This window comes from Podarcis liolepis (genome assembly GCF_965112155.1).
Source record: "Podarcis liolepis genome assembly, chromosome: 2".
In the NCBI taxonomy this organism is placed as follows: domain Eukaryota; kingdom Metazoa; phylum Chordata; class Lepidosauria; order Squamata; family Lacertidae; genus Podarcis; species Podarcis liolepis.
In genome coordinates, this window is record NC_139555.1 from 113673447 (window position 1) to 113691294 (window position 17848).

At 45.0% G+C, this 17848-nt stretch overlaps 1 protein-coding gene across 4 annotated transcripts; it reads right to left on the reverse strand.

Moving 5' to 3' along the window:
- Positions 1–239: 239 nt before the first annotated feature.
- Positions 240–17544, reverse strand: CCHCR1 (coiled-coil alpha-helical rod protein 1). 4 transcript variants are annotated; one of them, XM_083491555.1, is made up of 18 exons: positions 17445–17541; positions 16327–16413; positions 14752–14956; positions 12517–13027; positions 12057–12199; positions 11841–11961; positions 10167–10277; positions 9842–9991; positions 9225–9335; positions 8930–9036; positions 8609–8721; positions 4551–4629; positions 3875–4005; positions 3294–3503; positions 2132–2233; positions 1172–1323; positions 977–1088; positions 240–441 (listed from the first exon to the last, which is right to left on the reverse strand). In XM_083491555.1, the coding sequence occupies exons 2-18, from the start codon at positions 16394–16396 to the stop codon at positions 338–340; spliced, it is 2532 nt and encodes an 843-aa protein (XP_083347681.1). In that variant the 5' UTR covers positions 16397–16413; positions 17445–17541; the 3' UTR covers positions 240–337. The 4 variants fall into 4 exon arrangements, with proteins under 4 accessions (XP_083347681.1, XP_083347683.1, XP_083347682.1 ...); XM_083491557.1 differs by lacking the exon at positions 17445–17541 and adding an exon at positions 17118–17438; XM_083491556.1 differs by lacking the exon at positions 17445–17541 and adding an exon at positions 17085–17104.
- Positions 17545–17848: the final 304 nt, after the last annotated feature.

Genomic DNA, 17848 nt, shown 5'->3' on the forward strand with positions numbered 1-17848 from the left:
TAGCTACCCAATCACCCATATTGTATTAATTGTATAAGGCATTGTAAACTACCCTGAACATTTTTTAGGCTGAACACAAGAATATATGTATCTTACGCAGTTAGTGGGTGGTTTGCATCAACAGTGTATATAAGAAGCCCTCAACCAAGATTGGTAGGGAGGAAATGAGATGTGGGAGGTAATGACGTGTTTTAGAGACTAGGTTTTTTAAAAGAACACTTCCAATATAAATGCCTATGTGCCTATAAAAATAACTTTTATTTACAAACATCTTTCTATCCATTTCCACGGCCTGGTGTCTCCAAGTAGATTTTTCTTCCCCTGGAGGGATTTATACTTAAGTGCCCTTGCTGGTGTCTCTCTCTTTGTCTGCTGCTTCTTCTTCTCCCAGTATAGCAGCACCCAGTACCTGTAGGTCATCCAGCACAGCAAACAGAGACTCTGTAGGAAGAGGGAGAAAAGCCCGTAAGATCATGGAGTGATGGAGATCAGTGGAGAATGCCAGTGAGGTAGATGCTCTTAACCTGGTGACCACTGGGATGAGTGTTGAGAAGAATAGGGAAGAACAGAAACTAGAAGGCTTCTATATCTGGCAGTTAAAAGAATTGCAAGGGATTGTGGGAAGGGAAACGGCACACCTGCCAACTGTAGGATGTAGCAAGACATACCAAGCTGCCCTATTATCAGGGCCAGCCCTATCATTAGTCAGAGTGAAGCAGTTGCCTCAGACAGATGCTTGTGGGGAGGGCACAGACAGCAGCAGCAACATGTTGGGGAACAGAACTGCACATAGCCGCTTCTGAAGCCTGCCTGCTGCTGTAAAGTGTGGTGGAATAGTATGTTGAATCTTCTGTCAGCACAAGCATTTCAGCTGTTCTGGGGTCAATTTTGGTGGGAGCAGGGGGAGCCCTGCTGTGCAAGCCGAAGTCCTTGCCCAGGGTTCTGCTGATGCAACTCACTGGATCCCACCCTATACCTTTAGATGGAGGCTTAGATCCGGTCTTCTCAATTGATTCTGCTGGGCCCTGGACTGCTGCGAGCCGATTCTGTCGATGCTGGACCAACAGCCCTTCCTGCCTCAAGGTAGCCTGTGCATGGAAAGAGCCAGACGTTGACGGATGCCACAGGCACCAATATGGGGCAGCCATGTGCCTTCACTCCTTGAACGTACCATCAGCAGATTCTTGTCCCTCTCAAGCTCCCGCAGACGTCCTTCAAGTTGTGCCATTTCCTGCTGCGTGGCAGACTCTTGCAGCTTGGCAAGTTCGTCACTGCGAGCTTTGTCTCTTGCTGCCTGTCGCTCAGCCTGGCGTAGGGCAACCACTGCAGACACACAAAGCAGGAGGGAGGATCAAAAGAGGGATGAGAAGCAGAGAAGGGAGTAAAGAAGGTTTGGCTCCGCCTGCAGTGTAGCAGACTCAAAGCTACTTTATGCAGAGTCAAACCACTGATCCAGCTATCAGTGTCATCTACTGCAACTGCCCTAGGAACACAGGAAGCAGCTATACACTAAGGTAGTCCCCTTGGTTCATCTGCCTCAGTATTATCCACAAAGGCTGACAGCGGCTTTCCAGGGCTTCAGGCAGGGATCTTTCTCAGCCCTACTTAGAAATGTCAGGGATTCAACCTAGGACCAATTGCATGTAAAACAGGTGCTCTACCACTGGGCTATGACAACAACTATCAGGCTTCAGGCAGGGATTTTTCCCAGTCCTGCTGCTGCAAGTGACTTTCCCCCCAAATGGAAATACAAGTGGCTGAACTTGAGACCTTCTGCATAAAAGTATATAATCTATCCCTGAGCTGTGGCCCTCAGTACTGACTCTACATTACGCACAGTGAATCAGATGCCCAATCTTTGTCAACAAAAGTGCCTGCTATTTAATACATAAGTTTTCACAAGAAGACTCCTTTTGGATTTTCTGCCTCAGGCACCAAAACACACCCCAGTAGCCTCTTTCCATTTACAGGCAATCCACAATTTGAACAGGTCATCGTATGCGGCGGCAGAGCATGCATATGGCCGTTATGCCCGGCCCCCTTTCCCAGCCCCTCCAAAGTCACTGCGATGTGTGCATCAATTGGACCCGTGTATATTGGTTGTTGCCTGTACAGCTGTTGTGCTGCTCACCTGCCTTTGTGTGTTCCCTCCGTGCTTCATTGAGCCCTCTCTCCATTTCTGACAGATCCTTGCGCATCTGTGTTTCAATTTCAGTTACCTTCTCCTGCAGGGCTATGTAGAAAGGGCATGAAAATGACAATAGGCAGGGGTTTTGCCCCCCCATCCCACAATGTCTTGCTCATTACAGTACTGTATCAGGAAGTCATGCATCAAATCTCTCAGGTGGCAGAGCCTTCTCTGACTCTTAACTGTATTTACAAGCGTTCTCACGTTTTCAGTATCCAGTGGCTTCTGCCCTTGGTGGACAGCCCTTACCTTTTGCACATTTGATCACTGACAGCTCTCTATGCTTTTCTAAATGCAGGCCCAGACTCACCAAGCCAAAAGCAGCCCTACAGCCACAAATGGTGGCTTACCAGGAGCTAGATGAGAGGTGGGGAACCCTTTTCAGCTCAAGTGCCACATAGTGGTGGGCAGGGCCAGGTGAAAAAACGGGGTGTGGTTAGAGGCAAAAGTGGGTGAAAAAACATGCAACGGAAGTCAGATATACCAGAGTCAAGGGTTTCTGTTCACACCCACCTCTCTCCATCCAGGCAAGTGAGAGGCATCATCCTAGTTCAATACTACACTCCAGTGAAGCAAAAGTACTTGAAGAAGGCAAGTACACGGATGCATAGAATACTTTGAGGTTCTTGCGTCAAGTGATGGCTGATTTAGCTCAGGTCCTTTTGGCCCTGCAGTGCAACCTTTCCTCAACAGTCTAAGAAAGATTTTTCTAAGGTGCAGGCCTGTCATCTTTTGGTGTGCTACAAGGAAAAAAGGGATTGGCCTAGTTGTCAAACCAGGGACCTTTCACAGGAGCAGCAAGAAACATATACCTCAAACAAACAAGCCTCATTGACAGGTATTCGACCCGAGACCTTGTGTGCATAAGGTGTTTCAGTGACAAAGCTCTTGTCTCATTCCAACCCAGATGTTCATCCTATGTATATGTTTGTGTGCTGCAACTGTGCTCAGGGAGTGTACTTCACTTTGTGTTTGCTTGTTTTCTGGTAGCCATGTACAGGAGAAGGGGAGGCATAAGCAAAAGCCAATTTAAAAGCTCATCATGCCTCACCTCTGAAGTTAATCATTCCTTCCCCAGAAAAAATGCAGCATGTCCCTAAGATACCTGTTTCATACTCCGCTCTTAACTGTCCCAGCTCCTGCCTCAAACTCTCTGCAGCCTCTTCACTCCTCTGCAGGTTGCTGCAGGTTGCCTCCAGCTGCTTCTCTGTGGCCTCCTGTTGCTGCCTCAGTGTCTGTTCCACCAGTGCCTTTGCCTCCAGTGCCTCCTGCAGGCTCTGCAATGACTCCCTCGTTTTCCTGAGCTCAAGCTCCGCTGTAGGACAGAGGGGAGACAGTCAGTTGAGGGCGGTGCCCAGCAATCCAATATACCCAAATCACCTCCCCACTGCTTTTCTACACCTAGTTTCTAGGTGCTGTCACTGACAGTAGGGCCTAGTTCTGTGCCCGAACCATCTTATTACAGGTGGTGACTCACTGAAAATTATTCCTCACACAAATTCCCTGCACATAATAAACTAGCAGGAGAATAATAGGTTCAACCTGTACTACCTGACATTAGGTCTTCTGAGTGCAGGGAATTTGTTCTGTATGGAGAATTCATTCAGGTGAACCCTCACCTGTGGTCTTAAACTGTACAGATACAGCTTTGTCACCTTAGTGAGAAGAGGGCCCAGAGTTGGTCACCTTGCTCTTTTGCTTCAGCCACTTTCTTCTCTATGAGTTGAGCCCCACGTTTAAGCTCCAGTGAGAGTTGATCCCGTTCTTTGTGCAACATCTGTAGTTCAGCTTGAAGGTCTTCATAAGATCGCTGAATCCTGGGGAGGAAGTAGAGAGATAAGAAGTTCAGTCGTAACCCTGGACACTCAAGTGTTTCAATTGCACAGGGGTAAAATTTTGGCTGACTGCACTAGTTAACCAAAAAGTTGTTGTTGCCAGAATCCCACTCCTCCACAAGGCTGGGCCAAGTCATTCAACTCTGCCTTTGCTTCAGTTAGATATTTTGCTGTTAGGCTAGACCTTGGCTTCCAGCTCTACCCTGCAAAAGCCAAATACTATTCCTAGAAACTCAGGGACTTTAATCCCCAACTTTTGCTATCTCTGCTCTAACACAGAAGATACTAAATTCTCTTAACTGGAGACTGCGCTATTCAAAGGGTAAAGTCTTGAATGGACTGGAACTGAAATGGCACAGGCAATGTCTCTTATTTCTGTCTTAGTTTCTGTATACGAAGCAGAAATCTTAAGCACAGCAACTCTGCGGTGAAGACCATTTCGCAAAGCATTCTGTCCTTTCAAGGAAGAAGTATGCACAGTCACCAACTCTTCACAGCCTGCACTGAGATTAGAGTTTTGAACTTACTTCTCATCGTCTGATCTTGTGGTGCAAGATTTCTCCTCTTGCTGAAGTCTGGCTAGTGCTATCTTCTGGCATACCAACCCTGGAAGCCATAATTATTCAGTTATTCATTGACAGAAGTGTATCAGCTTTTTAAAAAAGCAATAAATCTAGGCAAAAAGCTCATTTTGGGACCTTGGCCACTTATATACTAGGAGCAGGGAACCTGTGGCCTTCCAGATGTTGCAAAACTGCAGCTCTCATCATCCCTGACCATTGGTCATGCTGGCTGGGGCTCATGGGAATTGTAATCCATTAATGTCTAGAGGGTCACAGCTTAGCCACTCCTATTCTAGACTTTAGTGTTAAAGAGAAGCAAACGTATTAGTTGTTATAATATACAGGAGGAAAAACACAACACAAAAACAGTCCAGGTGGTCATCCCACTGGTAAGTAAAAATGAAGATCCTATGAAAACATGTTGCAAAAAGAAAATATGTATGCTGACCACAATTTCCATTTAGAATGCAGGGGCGGGGGAGAGACGTGCATGTTGACTCCACAAATTGAGAATTCTTTTTTAATAGTGCAGACTATCATAGGCCCTTGAGGCTTTACCTGCCAAAACAGATATATGTTTGGGGCCTGCAACAGAAATCCCAAGTACAGTGCTGAAAACAAAGTATGCATATTAAGGTATGGAAACAATTGTTGAGTTTGGGTTCTGGGTTGTTGTTGTTTTTTGCAGATTCATTCAAAACATGCATACTTCATGCTGAACCCCTGTGTCTCTGAAGCCTAGAAAACTATAGCAATGAACAGTTGTTGCAGAAATAACAGGAGCAGGCAAAGAGGTGAAAAGCTGCTGGGCAGGGGTGGGAAACTTCAGGCCTCGGGGCCAAAGATGACCCTCTAAGCCTCTATCTGGTCCTCGAGACACCTCATCCCTCCCAAGCTCTGCTTCAAACAGCCCTTGAGAGCTTTTGCCTGGCTAGAATGCATCCTTGAGTTTTAATCATGCCTCTTGCTTGCTAGATGCAGGCTAGAGGACTGAGTGAAGAAATCAGCCTACTGTGCAAAGGCGAAATTTACACACATGGCTCCGCTTATTTTTCTTTTTAGTCACACCCGCCACAGGCATAGCGCCCCCAGGTGGAAATGCAACCCTTGGTCTGAAAAAGGTTCCTCCGTCCTGCTGTAGGGATTTTAAACTGAGAGGGATTTGCAGCACACTGTAGACTTCCCAGTTTTATGCTGCTTTAACTATCATGATTTCCCAAAAATAATTGTGGGAACTGTAGCTTAGCAAAGATGCAGTGACCTCTATTAGAAACCTCTACAATTGCTAACAGAATGATAATTCCTTTGATGGCCTAAGTGTGTGCCTGTTCAGGGACAAATTCAGTGAGGCTTGCACCAAAGTGTGAATAGAGTTACAGTTTGGGGCTAAAGCTTCAGTCAGTCCCATTCAAAAAAGGGCAGAGAGAGAGAGAGAACAGAATCCTAGTCACACTTATATGGAAATTATCTCAACTGAACTCAGTGTGACCTTCTACTTAAAAGTTAAAATATGCATAGCACAATATTGGATTGTCAAGTCTGTGGATTAAGATAAGGCACCTGAGAGATTTGAGGGGAGGGGAAAGGTTGTCTGTAGAGTCTCTGAAAATAATCTGAAGTATGTCTGGTATGTTGGGAGGGAACATTATGTGAACAGAGCAACATCTAGCGATGGCAAAAAGGAAAGCACTTTAACTGTTGTGAAATTCATTAACATATAGATCATAAAGAATAAAGGGGTTGTCTGCAACCATCTAAATTAGTGTTTTGACTGTAGTTATAAATGTCAACGAGCTTAAAATAATGTAGCCAGAAGAAAGGTATAGGAAATCCCTTAGACACGGCTGACCCAATATATTTTTCTGCCTCAGGGAAAGAACAAGAGTGCACTCCCACTCCTTTCTGTGTATAGAAAGACTGGCAGTCATATCTTAACACCATTTAACACCTCTGGTGCTAGGACAATGCCTTCTTCAGCACCTAAGGCAAGTCATACAAAGACTGACAGGGGAACTTGAGCCTACCCCTCCCTTGCAATCTACTACATGAGGTAGCTGCCTTAAAAAAGTATTTGTTTAACAAGATTTATATATCACTTGATTGTTCTAAAACACTTTAAGCAGTTCGCATTGCAAAATAAAGCAATAAAATTATTCAGAATATTCAAACCATGATTAAAATCAACAGCTGAGAAAAAGTGAAACTAGATGGGCTTGTGTAGAAACAAAACACGTTTTAAGCAGGCACTGGAAAGATTACAATGAAGGCACCTGCCTGATGTCAATAGGCAGGAAGTTTCAAAACTTTAGCGCCACCCCACTAAAAAAATGGTTTCTTACAAGTGTGGAAAGTGTATTATGTAAATAAGGTCAAGGACCCCTGGACGGTTAAGTCCAGTCAAAGCTTACATCAGAGGGAAGATAATATCTTTCTCTGCCCATAAAGCCAAGCTGCAAAGATTAAAAGAAAATAATTTTAAAAATTCTTTAAAAACACTGTGGGGTGATATGGCAAATAACCCATCTAAGATTACATATGAAAGAGTACAACAACTAACATTAGAACTGAATAATAGACTAGCTCAAAAAATTGAGTTCAGCCTACTAAGTCTAAGACAAATATATTGGGAACAGGGAGAAAGACCAACAAAAATTCTAGCTAATCGTCTAAAACAAAAGAAAGTGAACCAAATAATACCCTTAATAAGAAATGAAAATAACATCGCAGCAACCTCATCAGTAGATATCAATAATGAATTTTTTTAATTCTACAAAAAATTATATGAAGGGCCAGAAAATATATCAGAGAATGAGGTGGAAAAACTTCTTTCAAGATATTAAAATACCAACTATTGAAGAATATCAAAAGGATATGCTATCAGCACCCCTAAATATATTAGATATTGAGAATGTAATAGATACAATGGGAAATGGGAAATCACCTGGACCAGACCACCTTCCTATAGAATGGTATAAAATATTCAAAAATCTACTGGTCCCCAGACTTCTAGAAGTCTATGAGGAAATAGCTCATAAAGGTATATCTGCTACAACATTCAATGATGCTTTAATATTAATTATACCAAAACCTAACAAAGACCCTACTAAATGTGCAAATTATAGACCAATATCATTAATGAATGTTGATGCAAAGATTTTGAATGCAATATTGGCAGCAAAATTACAAAAAGTTATTCAAGACTTGATACCTAAATAATCAAACAGATTTTATAAAAACAAGGCAAGCTACAGATAATATCAGATTAACAATAGATTTGATAAATTTAAATAAAGATGAAGAGGAGTTTATAAGATTGTCATTAGATGCAGAAAAGGCTTTTGACAGAATATATAAAGAATTAATAGGGTTTGTGTTACGTAAATTTGGCTTCCCTATTTGTTGTTGTTGTTTAGTCATTTAGTCGTGTCTGACTCTTCATGACCCCATGGACCAGAGCACGCCAGGCACTCCTGTCTTCCACTAGATTACTGTAATTGGATTAAAATGATTTATAAAAACCCAACATCCCGGATTGTTACAAATGGAAGAATTTTGAATTTGATTACAGTGGTACCTCGGGTTAAGTACTTAATTCGTTCCGGAGGTCTGTTCTTAACCTGAAACTGTTCTTAACCTGAAGCACCACTTTAGCTAATGGGGCCTCCTGCTGCTGCCGCACCGTCAAAGCACAATTTCTGTTCTCATCCTGAAGCAAAGTTCTTAACCCGAGGTAGTATTTCTGGGTTAGTGGAGTCTGTAACCTGAAGTGTATGTAACCTAAGGTACCACTGTTTTTTTCAAGGGTGTATCCACCACCATGAGGGTAGGATCCTAACTCATAAATAAAAACAATGCAAACAAAGTAAAGAGATAATAATATTATGGTTAACGTAGCTTCACTAGGTATATGGAAGTAACTGAGACTCTTGTGGGTCAAGATATGCCCAAGCAAGAATATCAAGATTTGTGTTTGGCGATGGAAGATTGTATGTCTAGATTGCAAAATGGCTTGCCACCATTACCTTGGACAGTGTCCACTCTCTTGGCTGCAAAAGCAACTCTGTTTCCCAGTCCCATGAGGCGTGACAAGGCTGCTCTCCATGATTCTTCCTGTCCAGTCAGCTGCTGGCTTAGCCTGTGGAGCAGAAGAAGACACAGCAGCTTAGCCTGGACCGTTAAATGAAAGTTAGCCAAGAGCAAGGAAGGAGCAGGAAGACTTCTGTAAATTGGAGGTGTCAAATAAATGGCCTTTGGGTTTTCTCAGGCTCTCTGCAGTCCTCAATACCTGGAGGACCACAGAGCTGGGGGAACCCAACCATTATTGCTTTGTCTTTCCTAGTTACCTGCTGACAAAATCCCCCAGGCCCCGAAGGGCATTTTCAGCCGTCTCTGCCCTCCGTTGAAGATCCTGTGCCAAATCATTCGAGCGCAATGCCTCTGCCTGCAGAGTCTGGAAGGAATGAGAAAGCTCTAAGCAATACTCTCCCCCTTAAAGGGAGAGGTCCTAAATTCACTTGTCAGGAACCCCTCCGCCCTTTAGCATCACCTTTCAGCTCTTAACCCTGTTTTAATGGGGAAAAGGATGTGCCCCTTTCCAATCTTGCCTTCTTGGGCAAGGGGCATATGAGAACAACTTACTTTGTTTCTCACTCTTTCCATATCTGCTTCAGCAGATTTGTCTTCTAGGCTGTGGAGCAACAGTGCCACCTTCTGGTCTCTGGACTCCACTTCCCCTTCTAGCTCTTTGACCTGTAGGCAGAAAATTAAGACCTGGCTTATTATCAAGTAAGCTTTGCATTTAACAATTTGACTGCTAACAACATTGCTTGTGGCAGATTGCTTCACCCATCTTCTGCCAACCTGCTTGCTTTCAAGAGACGCCCCGAGACCCCCAGGTATAGGGTGGTATATAAATTCAAAAAATAATAATTTCATCTCCAACCAAAGTAGAAAGATAGCAGGTATCTTCAAGGACTTCTCCCTCTTCTGATAGTCTGGTTGGTAGCAGGCAACTTTTATTTTTTTACTAGCCTGGTAACAGTTTCCAGGCTCCTCCACAACTAGCATGAATTCAGATATCTCTGTAATCCTCACAGAAACCTCGGATTCCCTTCCTGGAGATCCCAGGAGTCCTGGCTCACAATTCTCATGCTCTTCCACACTCCATTTTCAAAAAACCTACCTAGGAGCTTGGGCTTTCAGGTTCACCCTGCTCCACTCCAACACAGCCCCCCTCCCTCAAATCAAACACATACCTTCCTTTCTAGCACTTTGGTAGTATCCCTGTGACTGAGCTCCTGAGATTTCAGCTGCACCAGGAGACAAAATACTTTCTCCCGCCACCGAGTCAGCAGGTACTGCCATTTCTGAGATGATTCAGGTCGGAGAGGATCCTCAAGATGCACCTGAGAAGATCAAACATGAAATAAAACAGCTTTTAAGAAGGGTGTGGGTGTGTACCCAATACCCAGTCAATCAAAAGAGCTATTTTGAATAGTTTGCAGTTCTGTAATCTACTATTTGGGACCCACAAGGCTACTGTTCTTCACTATCATACCCACTGTCCTCAAATGTATTTACCTTCTTGCTGAGCTCCATCTCCTGTAGTGTCAGAATATCGCTGAGGGAAGTTAGGCGAACCTGCAGCAGCTCAGCTGTAATTTTCAGGGCATCCTTCTCTTCTTCCAGTTGCTGAAATAGGAGCAAAATAATGTTGCAGTCATACTGCATACTCATAAATCCGTGCAGAAGAAAAGGAGCTCTGCTATTTGAAGTGCCTTGTGTTACCTTTCCTATCCTGGGCTGCTTCCATACTGGGCATTTCATGTGGAACAGCCACACTTTGTTCTCTCACTTTTTATGGGGCATCTGCATGCTGTCATGAACAAAGTATTCCGTTCCTGTTTTCTGTGCTCAACATTCCTTCCTCCACTCCCCTGAACTCTGAAAATCTGACTTTTTAAAAAGCACAGTAGAACAGTTTGCACAATTTCTCCAGGTATTGGTAATTCATCAAGCAACTCTGCAGTAGATTATGGTTACCAGACGTCCTCGTTTCCCGGGGACAGTCGCCGGATTTACAAATCTGTTCCCGGATTTATATTTTAAGTGTTGTAGATTTATTAGTAGGGAATGAAAGTTGCATGATTGGTTCAACGGCACAAGACACATCATATGAGGACTTCCGGCGAGGCAAAATGGCAGGCGCCATGGCAGCTCCTGAAGCCAGCCAGAGCCAACTGCTGCTGAGACTGCCGCTGCTGAGGGGGAACCGGGGACGCCCGGCGCGTTAACTGGGGGAACCGCTGACACCCCCCCCCCACGACCCAAATTGAGCCAAGACTGAGAGTGCCCAGCCACCTGGCCAACTGCCCAGCAGCGCTCCAGTGCCAGGAAAACCCCAGAGCCGACGCAGGGAGAAGGAGGAGAGGAGAAGGGAGAGAGAGAGAGAGGAAGAGGAAGGAGAAAAAAGAGGGGAGCCCTGCCCTTGCCACACCACTGCCGCCACTGAGGAGGTAGGAAAGCACCGGGAGGGCAAGGACACGTGGCTGAGCCCAGGCCCAACCCGAGCCTACTCCACTGCGGCTAGCACTCCAAGAGAGCAGGCCAGGGCCCAGAGGAAGGCCGCGCGACAGAGGAGACCACAGAAGAGAAGACATTGCTTCTTCTTCTTCTTTTTTTACTTTTTAAAAAATAACTTTTTTTTCCTCTTTTCAAAAAAAAAGTGTTCCCGGATTCTTTGAAAAAAATCTGGTAACCTTACAGTAGATTGTATGTACTGCTCCAGCCATTTCTGAGGTTGGGGGTTAACCCTCAGGCATGCAGGGGAAATTAGGCCTGGTAGGGTTCCTAACTTGGCCTGGGAAGTCCGTTTTCCCAAAACTGTGACCATCTGCCCCTCTCCTGATGTGATATGTAATGCCAGGTGTGAGACAGGTAAAGGCATGGCTAGGAACAATCAGAGGTCTTAAAGTGCTCTCTGACCCACTATGGCTCAAGCTCCACCCACCCCCACCTGAAGCTGGAGAAAGGGCAACAGGATGGTTATTTGGATTCCAGAAGGATGGAAGCAAAGTTGGTATTCCACTTGTAGCTTAAAGCACAACAGCAACACTTAAGAGCGGTTGGGACAACCCCGTCAGATAGGTGGGGTATAAATAATAAAATATCATCATCATCATCATCATCATCATCATCATCATCATCACTTAGATGCTGCTAACTGTCCATGTCTGAAAAGCCCCTGGGTCTCACCTGCACTCTGCTCAGAAGTTGCTCCCGTTCAGCACTAGGCTGCTTTGACTCCTGTTCCCCAACATAGGTCTTCAGCTGCAGGAGCGAAGCATTCTGGGAAGCCAACTCTGCCTCAGCTGCACTGAAGGAGAGAAATACAAGGGGTTGCCTTTGGCACAGCCTGGAGACAACCCCAGTGGGCCCTTGGAGGAAAAGAACCTGGAGCAGTGATCACACCTGAGTTGGTTCTGGAGAACGTCTCTCTTCTCCCTTAACTGGACAGCCTCCTTCTGCTGAGCCCCCAAATCCTGTTGGAGTGCCCACAGCTGCTGCTTCAGGGATGCAACTTCGGCCCCGTGGACTTCAGAAAGCCTGGACAACTGTGGAAAGAGAGGAAGAGGCTAACATCCTGGTGAGCAGCAACCTCCTGCTATTCACACTACTCTCCCAGAAAACCTAGAGCAAGGAATGGAGAACCTGCAGCCCACCAATAGCTGATGCACTGTAATTCCCATTATCTGCGACAACTGGCTATGCTGTCTAAGGCTGGTGCGAACTGGAGTACAATAGCATTTGGAGGACCGCCATTCTCCACGGCTTGCAGAGACTTATCTAGCGGAGATGCCAATCCAAGTTTTTATTCTGCACCCACTCAAAACAACTTTTTCTCCCAGATTGCTTTCCTTTGAGCACTCACCTCCGCCTGGTGCTCCCTGAGCACTGTCTCTAGGCACTCTCGCACCCTTTCCTCTTGCCTCCTCTGCTCGGCTTCTGCTTTTTCAAGGGCGCCCTGCAGCTCTCCTCGCGCCAGCCCAACTTCATGTCTGGCTCTTTCCTTGGTCAACTCCAGCTCCTCTTTCAGGGAATCGGCCTCCAAGCGCCTCTGCCTCCTAAGCTCCTCCAACTCTACCTTGAGAGCCTCAATTTCCAGTCTGCTGCTGCTCCTGACTTCCTCCAATTCTGCCTTCAAGCCAGCAGCCTCTGCCTTGCTCCGGCTTTTTAGTATTGCAAGCTCACTCTGAAGGTCAGAGAGGGTGTTTTCTCGACTGGCCACTGCTGCTTCTTGCTGGGCTGAGGCAACTCGGAAGGCAGCAAGCTCCGCCTCCAGTCGCTGGATCTCGTGGAGCTGGTGGGAGATGAGCTCGGCCTGTTGGGACATGGCCAAGGTGTGACATACGCTTGAGGGCTCAGCTCCTCTATCCAATGACCTGTAAGATAAAGAATTTGTCATAAAGTCCTCCCACCTCCAGGGGCACTATTTTATGTCTTGCTAGTTAGTTCAAAAGTTCAGGGTGTTTCCATTCTAAGGGCTGCTGTTCAAGGAGTGAGCTGGTCACAAGCTGAACTCCAGTATATGGAATGATTCCCGGGGAAAAGGGGAGAAGAGCACCTGAGAGATACAGCAAATAGAGCAAAGCTGGGGTACAATGTGCCTAGCAGGAGATGCTTTCAGTTCTCATTGTACTCAGTTCTTCAGTGGAGAACCACAAGTTAAGGGAAGTGTGCATAGGCCAAACCTTACGCCAAAGAATAAACGGACATAAATCTGACATCAAGAATCACAAAACAGAGAAACCAGTAGGAGAACACTTCAATCTCCCAGGACATTCTATACAAGATCTCAAAGTAGCTGTTTTACTACAAATGAATTTCAGAAATAGACTGGAAAGAGAAGCTGCTGAATTGCAACTCATTACCAAACTTAAAACCATGGAGAGACCTGGTCTGAACAGAGACATTGGATTCTTATCTCATTATACATGACTAAGCCATTTCTCACCTTCTCACCCCTTGCCTTTTCCTGTAAGACCTATTACAGTCGTTAAGAGTCGTCAACAGGCTCATCTCAGCTATCTGCCAATCACCCATTCCCACCACCCCTCTGAGTAACACCCCTCCCCACCTTCTCACTCTATAGAAGGATCTGGCAACTTCTGTTTCAGTGTATCTGAAGAAGTGTGCATGCACACAAAAGCTCATACCAAGAACTAACTTAGTTGGTCTTTAAGGTGCTACTGGAAGGAATTTTTTTAAGTTAAGGGAAATGTCTCATAAAATCTATTTTTATTTCTGCAAACCTACGAAAACATGTACAGTGGTACCTTGGTTCTCAAACACCTTGGTTCCCAAATGCCAAAAACCCAGAAGTGTTCCGGTTTCTGAACGTTTTTCAGAAGCTGAACGTCTGATGTGGCTGTCAGCTATTGTTTCCAGGGCATCTACTCCAATCAGAAGCCGCATCTTAGTTTTTGAATGTTTTGGAACGGATTAAGTTTGATGCTTTTGCTTTTGCTGTTTATTCTGCATTTTTGTTTTTGAGGCTTTTTCGGTTAATTTGTTTTTGTGACTGTGTGGAACCCAGTTCAGCTACTGATTGTGTGACTGCAGAAATGGATAAAAGCCCCCCAGTCCAAACAATGACTGTCATCAGTGCTAGTAAGAAAAAATAAATAAAATAATTTTTATCATCTACAATACTGTCTTACTTATTTTATAGTACAGTACATTGATTATTGCTTTCATTTTATGGATCAGTGGTCTCGTTAGATAGCAAAATTCATGTTAAATTGCTGTTTTAGGGGCTGTTTTTTAAAGTCTGGAACGGATTAATCCATTTTGCATTACTTTCTATGGGAAAGCGCGCCTTGGTTTTGGAACACTTTGGTTTTGGAACGGACTTCCGGAACAGATTAGGTTTGAGAACCAAGGTACCACTGTATTTTTATTAAGCATGCTTGTTTTTACATTCTGTTTATTTCACCTGTGTTTTGATTAATGTTTTTGCACTATTTTATGTAAACTGCTTAGAGATTTTTGTTTTTTGATTACCTGGTCTATAAATGCCGTTAAATAAGTAAAATAATGTTCATAATTGGGTGGTATAGGGTGAAATGGATCAGAGGAAAGGGGGAAATTGTAGGGGTCATTTCACCTGGTTCTGGTTCCTGGTTCTTCTGCCTTATCTCCCTTTGTGGCCCATCTGTGGAGTTCATCCTTCAGTCTCTGGTTTTCTCGCTTGAGTTCAACTGCCTCATAGTTAGGAAGGCAAGGGACATCCCAGGGCACTGTAGTAGAGACAGCTAGAGGTGGTGCTGACCGGCTCTGGAAATGTGAAGGTGGGATCAACTCCTTTGGCCCTAAGGAAGAAATGACAGCAGATTGCTATGACATTAGATTGCCACATAGCCCTGTTAGAAAGAGTTTAAGTGCAGGAAATAGGGTGATCTGGAAAACTTTCATTGAAAGGAAACCATTCATAATCGAGATGCAGAAAACAGATCCACGTAACTGGTCTTCATACTAGCAGAAGTTGTGCAAAGCTAACACAAATTCTCACCAAACATAGTTAGCAACTGCAAAGGAGGGGTGAGAACTGACTAGAAAAGGAGGAGGAGGGATAGCCTGGCTTGCCTTGTGCTTTTAACAATATCTTGATTTGCAAAAACCAACAGGTGAAGCTTTGCACTACCATGTAAACATTATCTCCTGTCAATATTTGCTGCTCTTAAGAGGTGCTGCTCCAGAAACTAGTTGAAAAACCCTTCCATATGCTGAAATGTGAATAACTGTGCACAATCTACATTTAAGGCCCACAGTTTCTGTAATGTAGTGGTTATCACGTTCACCTCACACGCGAAAGGTCCCTGGTTCGAAACCAGGCAGAAACAGTTTTATAGGGACGCATCCCTGCTCCTGCCAACCTAGCAGTTTGAAAGCACGTCAAAGTGTAAGTAGATAAATAGGTACCGCTCCGGCAGGAAGGTAAACAGCGTTTCCGTGCGCTGCTCTGGTTCGCCAGAAGCGGCTTAGTCATGCTGGCCACATGACCCGGAAGCTGTACACTGGCTCGCTCGGCCAATAAAGTGAGATGAGCATCGCAACCCCAGAGTCGGCCACGACTGGACCTAATGGTCCGGGGTCCCTTTACCTTTACCTATGACTTGCTGGTTTTTTTAAATCACACTTGCCAGACAATAATGCTTCCTAAAGCAGTTTGTATCAGTCCAAATGTTGAAACAGTGCTGTTGGCAGCTACTGTATATAAATGAATATGATGCACAAGAAATATAGAAAGAATATGGGGGAAGATCAGTTTGACAATGCTGGAACAACCTTCACTTCAGTCATGCATTGCCTAACTTCAAATCATGGCAGGAGTCATTTCAGATGACAGTTCGGCAAATTCATACAATAAAGGCAGCCTTTCAAATAGCCAAGTAAGAAGCCATTTGGACTATATAGGCAACAACTATCATGTTCAGTTGTGACTAGAAACCAGCTTCACTGCTTAAGAACTGGCAAGATGAGTCTTCTATGGCTGGTTTTGGTAACCTAGTAGCTGCACTTTTTACTAACAGAGGTTTCATGTACTTTGCAGATATTTTATCTAGAGTCCAGCAACATATAGGTAACTGTGGCTGGGCTCTCTTTGCATCGTAAGCAGGCAACAAATATTTTAAAAATCAGTGTGTGGGGAATTGAGATAATAAATTTGCTCTTGCTTTACCAGTGGGCTTTGAACCTCTGAATGCAGCCGGTGGGTTCAGCCGTCTGTCTGGATCATTCCTTCTGTCCATGGTCCCAAGTCACTGTCCTTCAAAAGATACAGAAATGTTTACCTAATCTAACTTAATATTTTCAGGCTTGAACCCAAAGCTCTAGAACAGAAGGCATAACTCAGTGGTGTCCAATTTTTTTTCCAAAGAGGGCCAGATTTGATGAAGTGAAGGGCCGTGGGGGCCGACCAACGTTGTTGACCTTTCTTTAACATTCTTTAACATTGAAGTTAGGGTTGGAGTTGTTGAGCTTCTTTTAGAATTGGTTTTTTTAGGATTTTACCCCAGGGAATAAACTGCCACAGCGGCCAGATTAAACTGACCAGATTAGGCCCCCGAAACGGACTTTATAGACATGCCTGGTCTAACTCATATGAAACAACCCCACTATAATAGCACTCAATGAGTCTATATACTACTAACATCTTACGGAAGTAATATGAAAGAATGCAATTTTTATAAATACAATAATATAAAATAATGTACTGTTCTTCAAGAAATCACAGGAGTCTCTCTCTAGAACCCATTCACACCTTATTGCCACCAAGGTAGCATTTTTTGGCATAAAGTAGTATATAAATAAAAAGACAGATAAGATGACTTGGTCACTCTCATTCTGGTCCATAAAGCAGACAAAAACCCGGGAGGCTTTTTTGACTTTTATGCAGGCAGTTTGCAAACCCTTGGAGGAAAATAATGGGATTCACACACTTCCTTGTCAAGATTTGGTCGAGTCTCCCATCGCTGACTAAGCTTTCTATTTCGAGTTGAGCATAAAAAGCACCGCTTCACTTCATCTAGAACAGTCCCAAACTGGGGGTCTCAATCTGCTTTTTTTGGACTACAACTCCCATCATCCCTAGCTAGCAGGAACAGTGGTCGGGGATGATGGGAATTGTAGTCCTAAAACAGCTGGAGACCCCCAGTTTGGAAAACCCTCGCCTGGAACCCCATTTCTCCCCTTCGTCAGCTGCTTCCCATATCCCCGCACAAGGGCTACGCTCCTTCTGGCAGCCGCTGCGCCCTAACTCGCCACCACTGAGGGGAGGCGGCCCTTTTTCTCTCAAACCTCCGCCGACGCCGACTAACGCTCCACCAACCGACCCGGAGCCCGGACTGCTCATGCGCGAGCCGCGAGCCCGCTCCGAGGAAACGAACGCAAAGGGACGCCCCACCCTTCAGCGCAAAGCCAATCGGAACGGAGCGAGGCGTGATGGGCAGGCGGGCGGGCCCGTGAATGAAGTCAGCGCCGAATAGGCGGGGCGAGGGCCTGAAGGGAAAGCGAGCCGCCGCGGCCCGCCCCTCGTGAAATCAGCCAATCAGAGGACGGCGTGGCGTAAGTGACAGATCGCCTTGCTGAGCGTTGGAGATGCTGCTAACGGTATCTCGGCAACCGCTGCTAATACCCTGGATAGGAAAGAACGGTCGGCCCAATAGCGAGGAAGGAGGGGCTGAAGGGTGTGGACACGCCCC

What these genes read in the sequence shown, in the direction of transcription:
- CCHCR1 (XM_083491555.1), bottom strand. Translation starts at nt 16,396, where the DNA reads ATGGACAGAAGGAATGATCCAGACAGACGGCTGAACCCACCGGCTGCA. An exon ending in GAACCAGGAACCAGAACCAG is followed by an intron (nt 13,028 to 14,751) that starts GTGAAATGACCC and finishes TTTATCTTACAG; the next exon opens with GTCATTGGATAGAGGAGCTG. An exon ending in AACTTCTGAGCAGAGTGCAG is followed by an intron (nt 10,278 to 11,840) that starts GTGAGACCCAGG and finishes CTCCTATTTCAG; the next exon opens with CAACTGGAAGAAGAGAAGGA.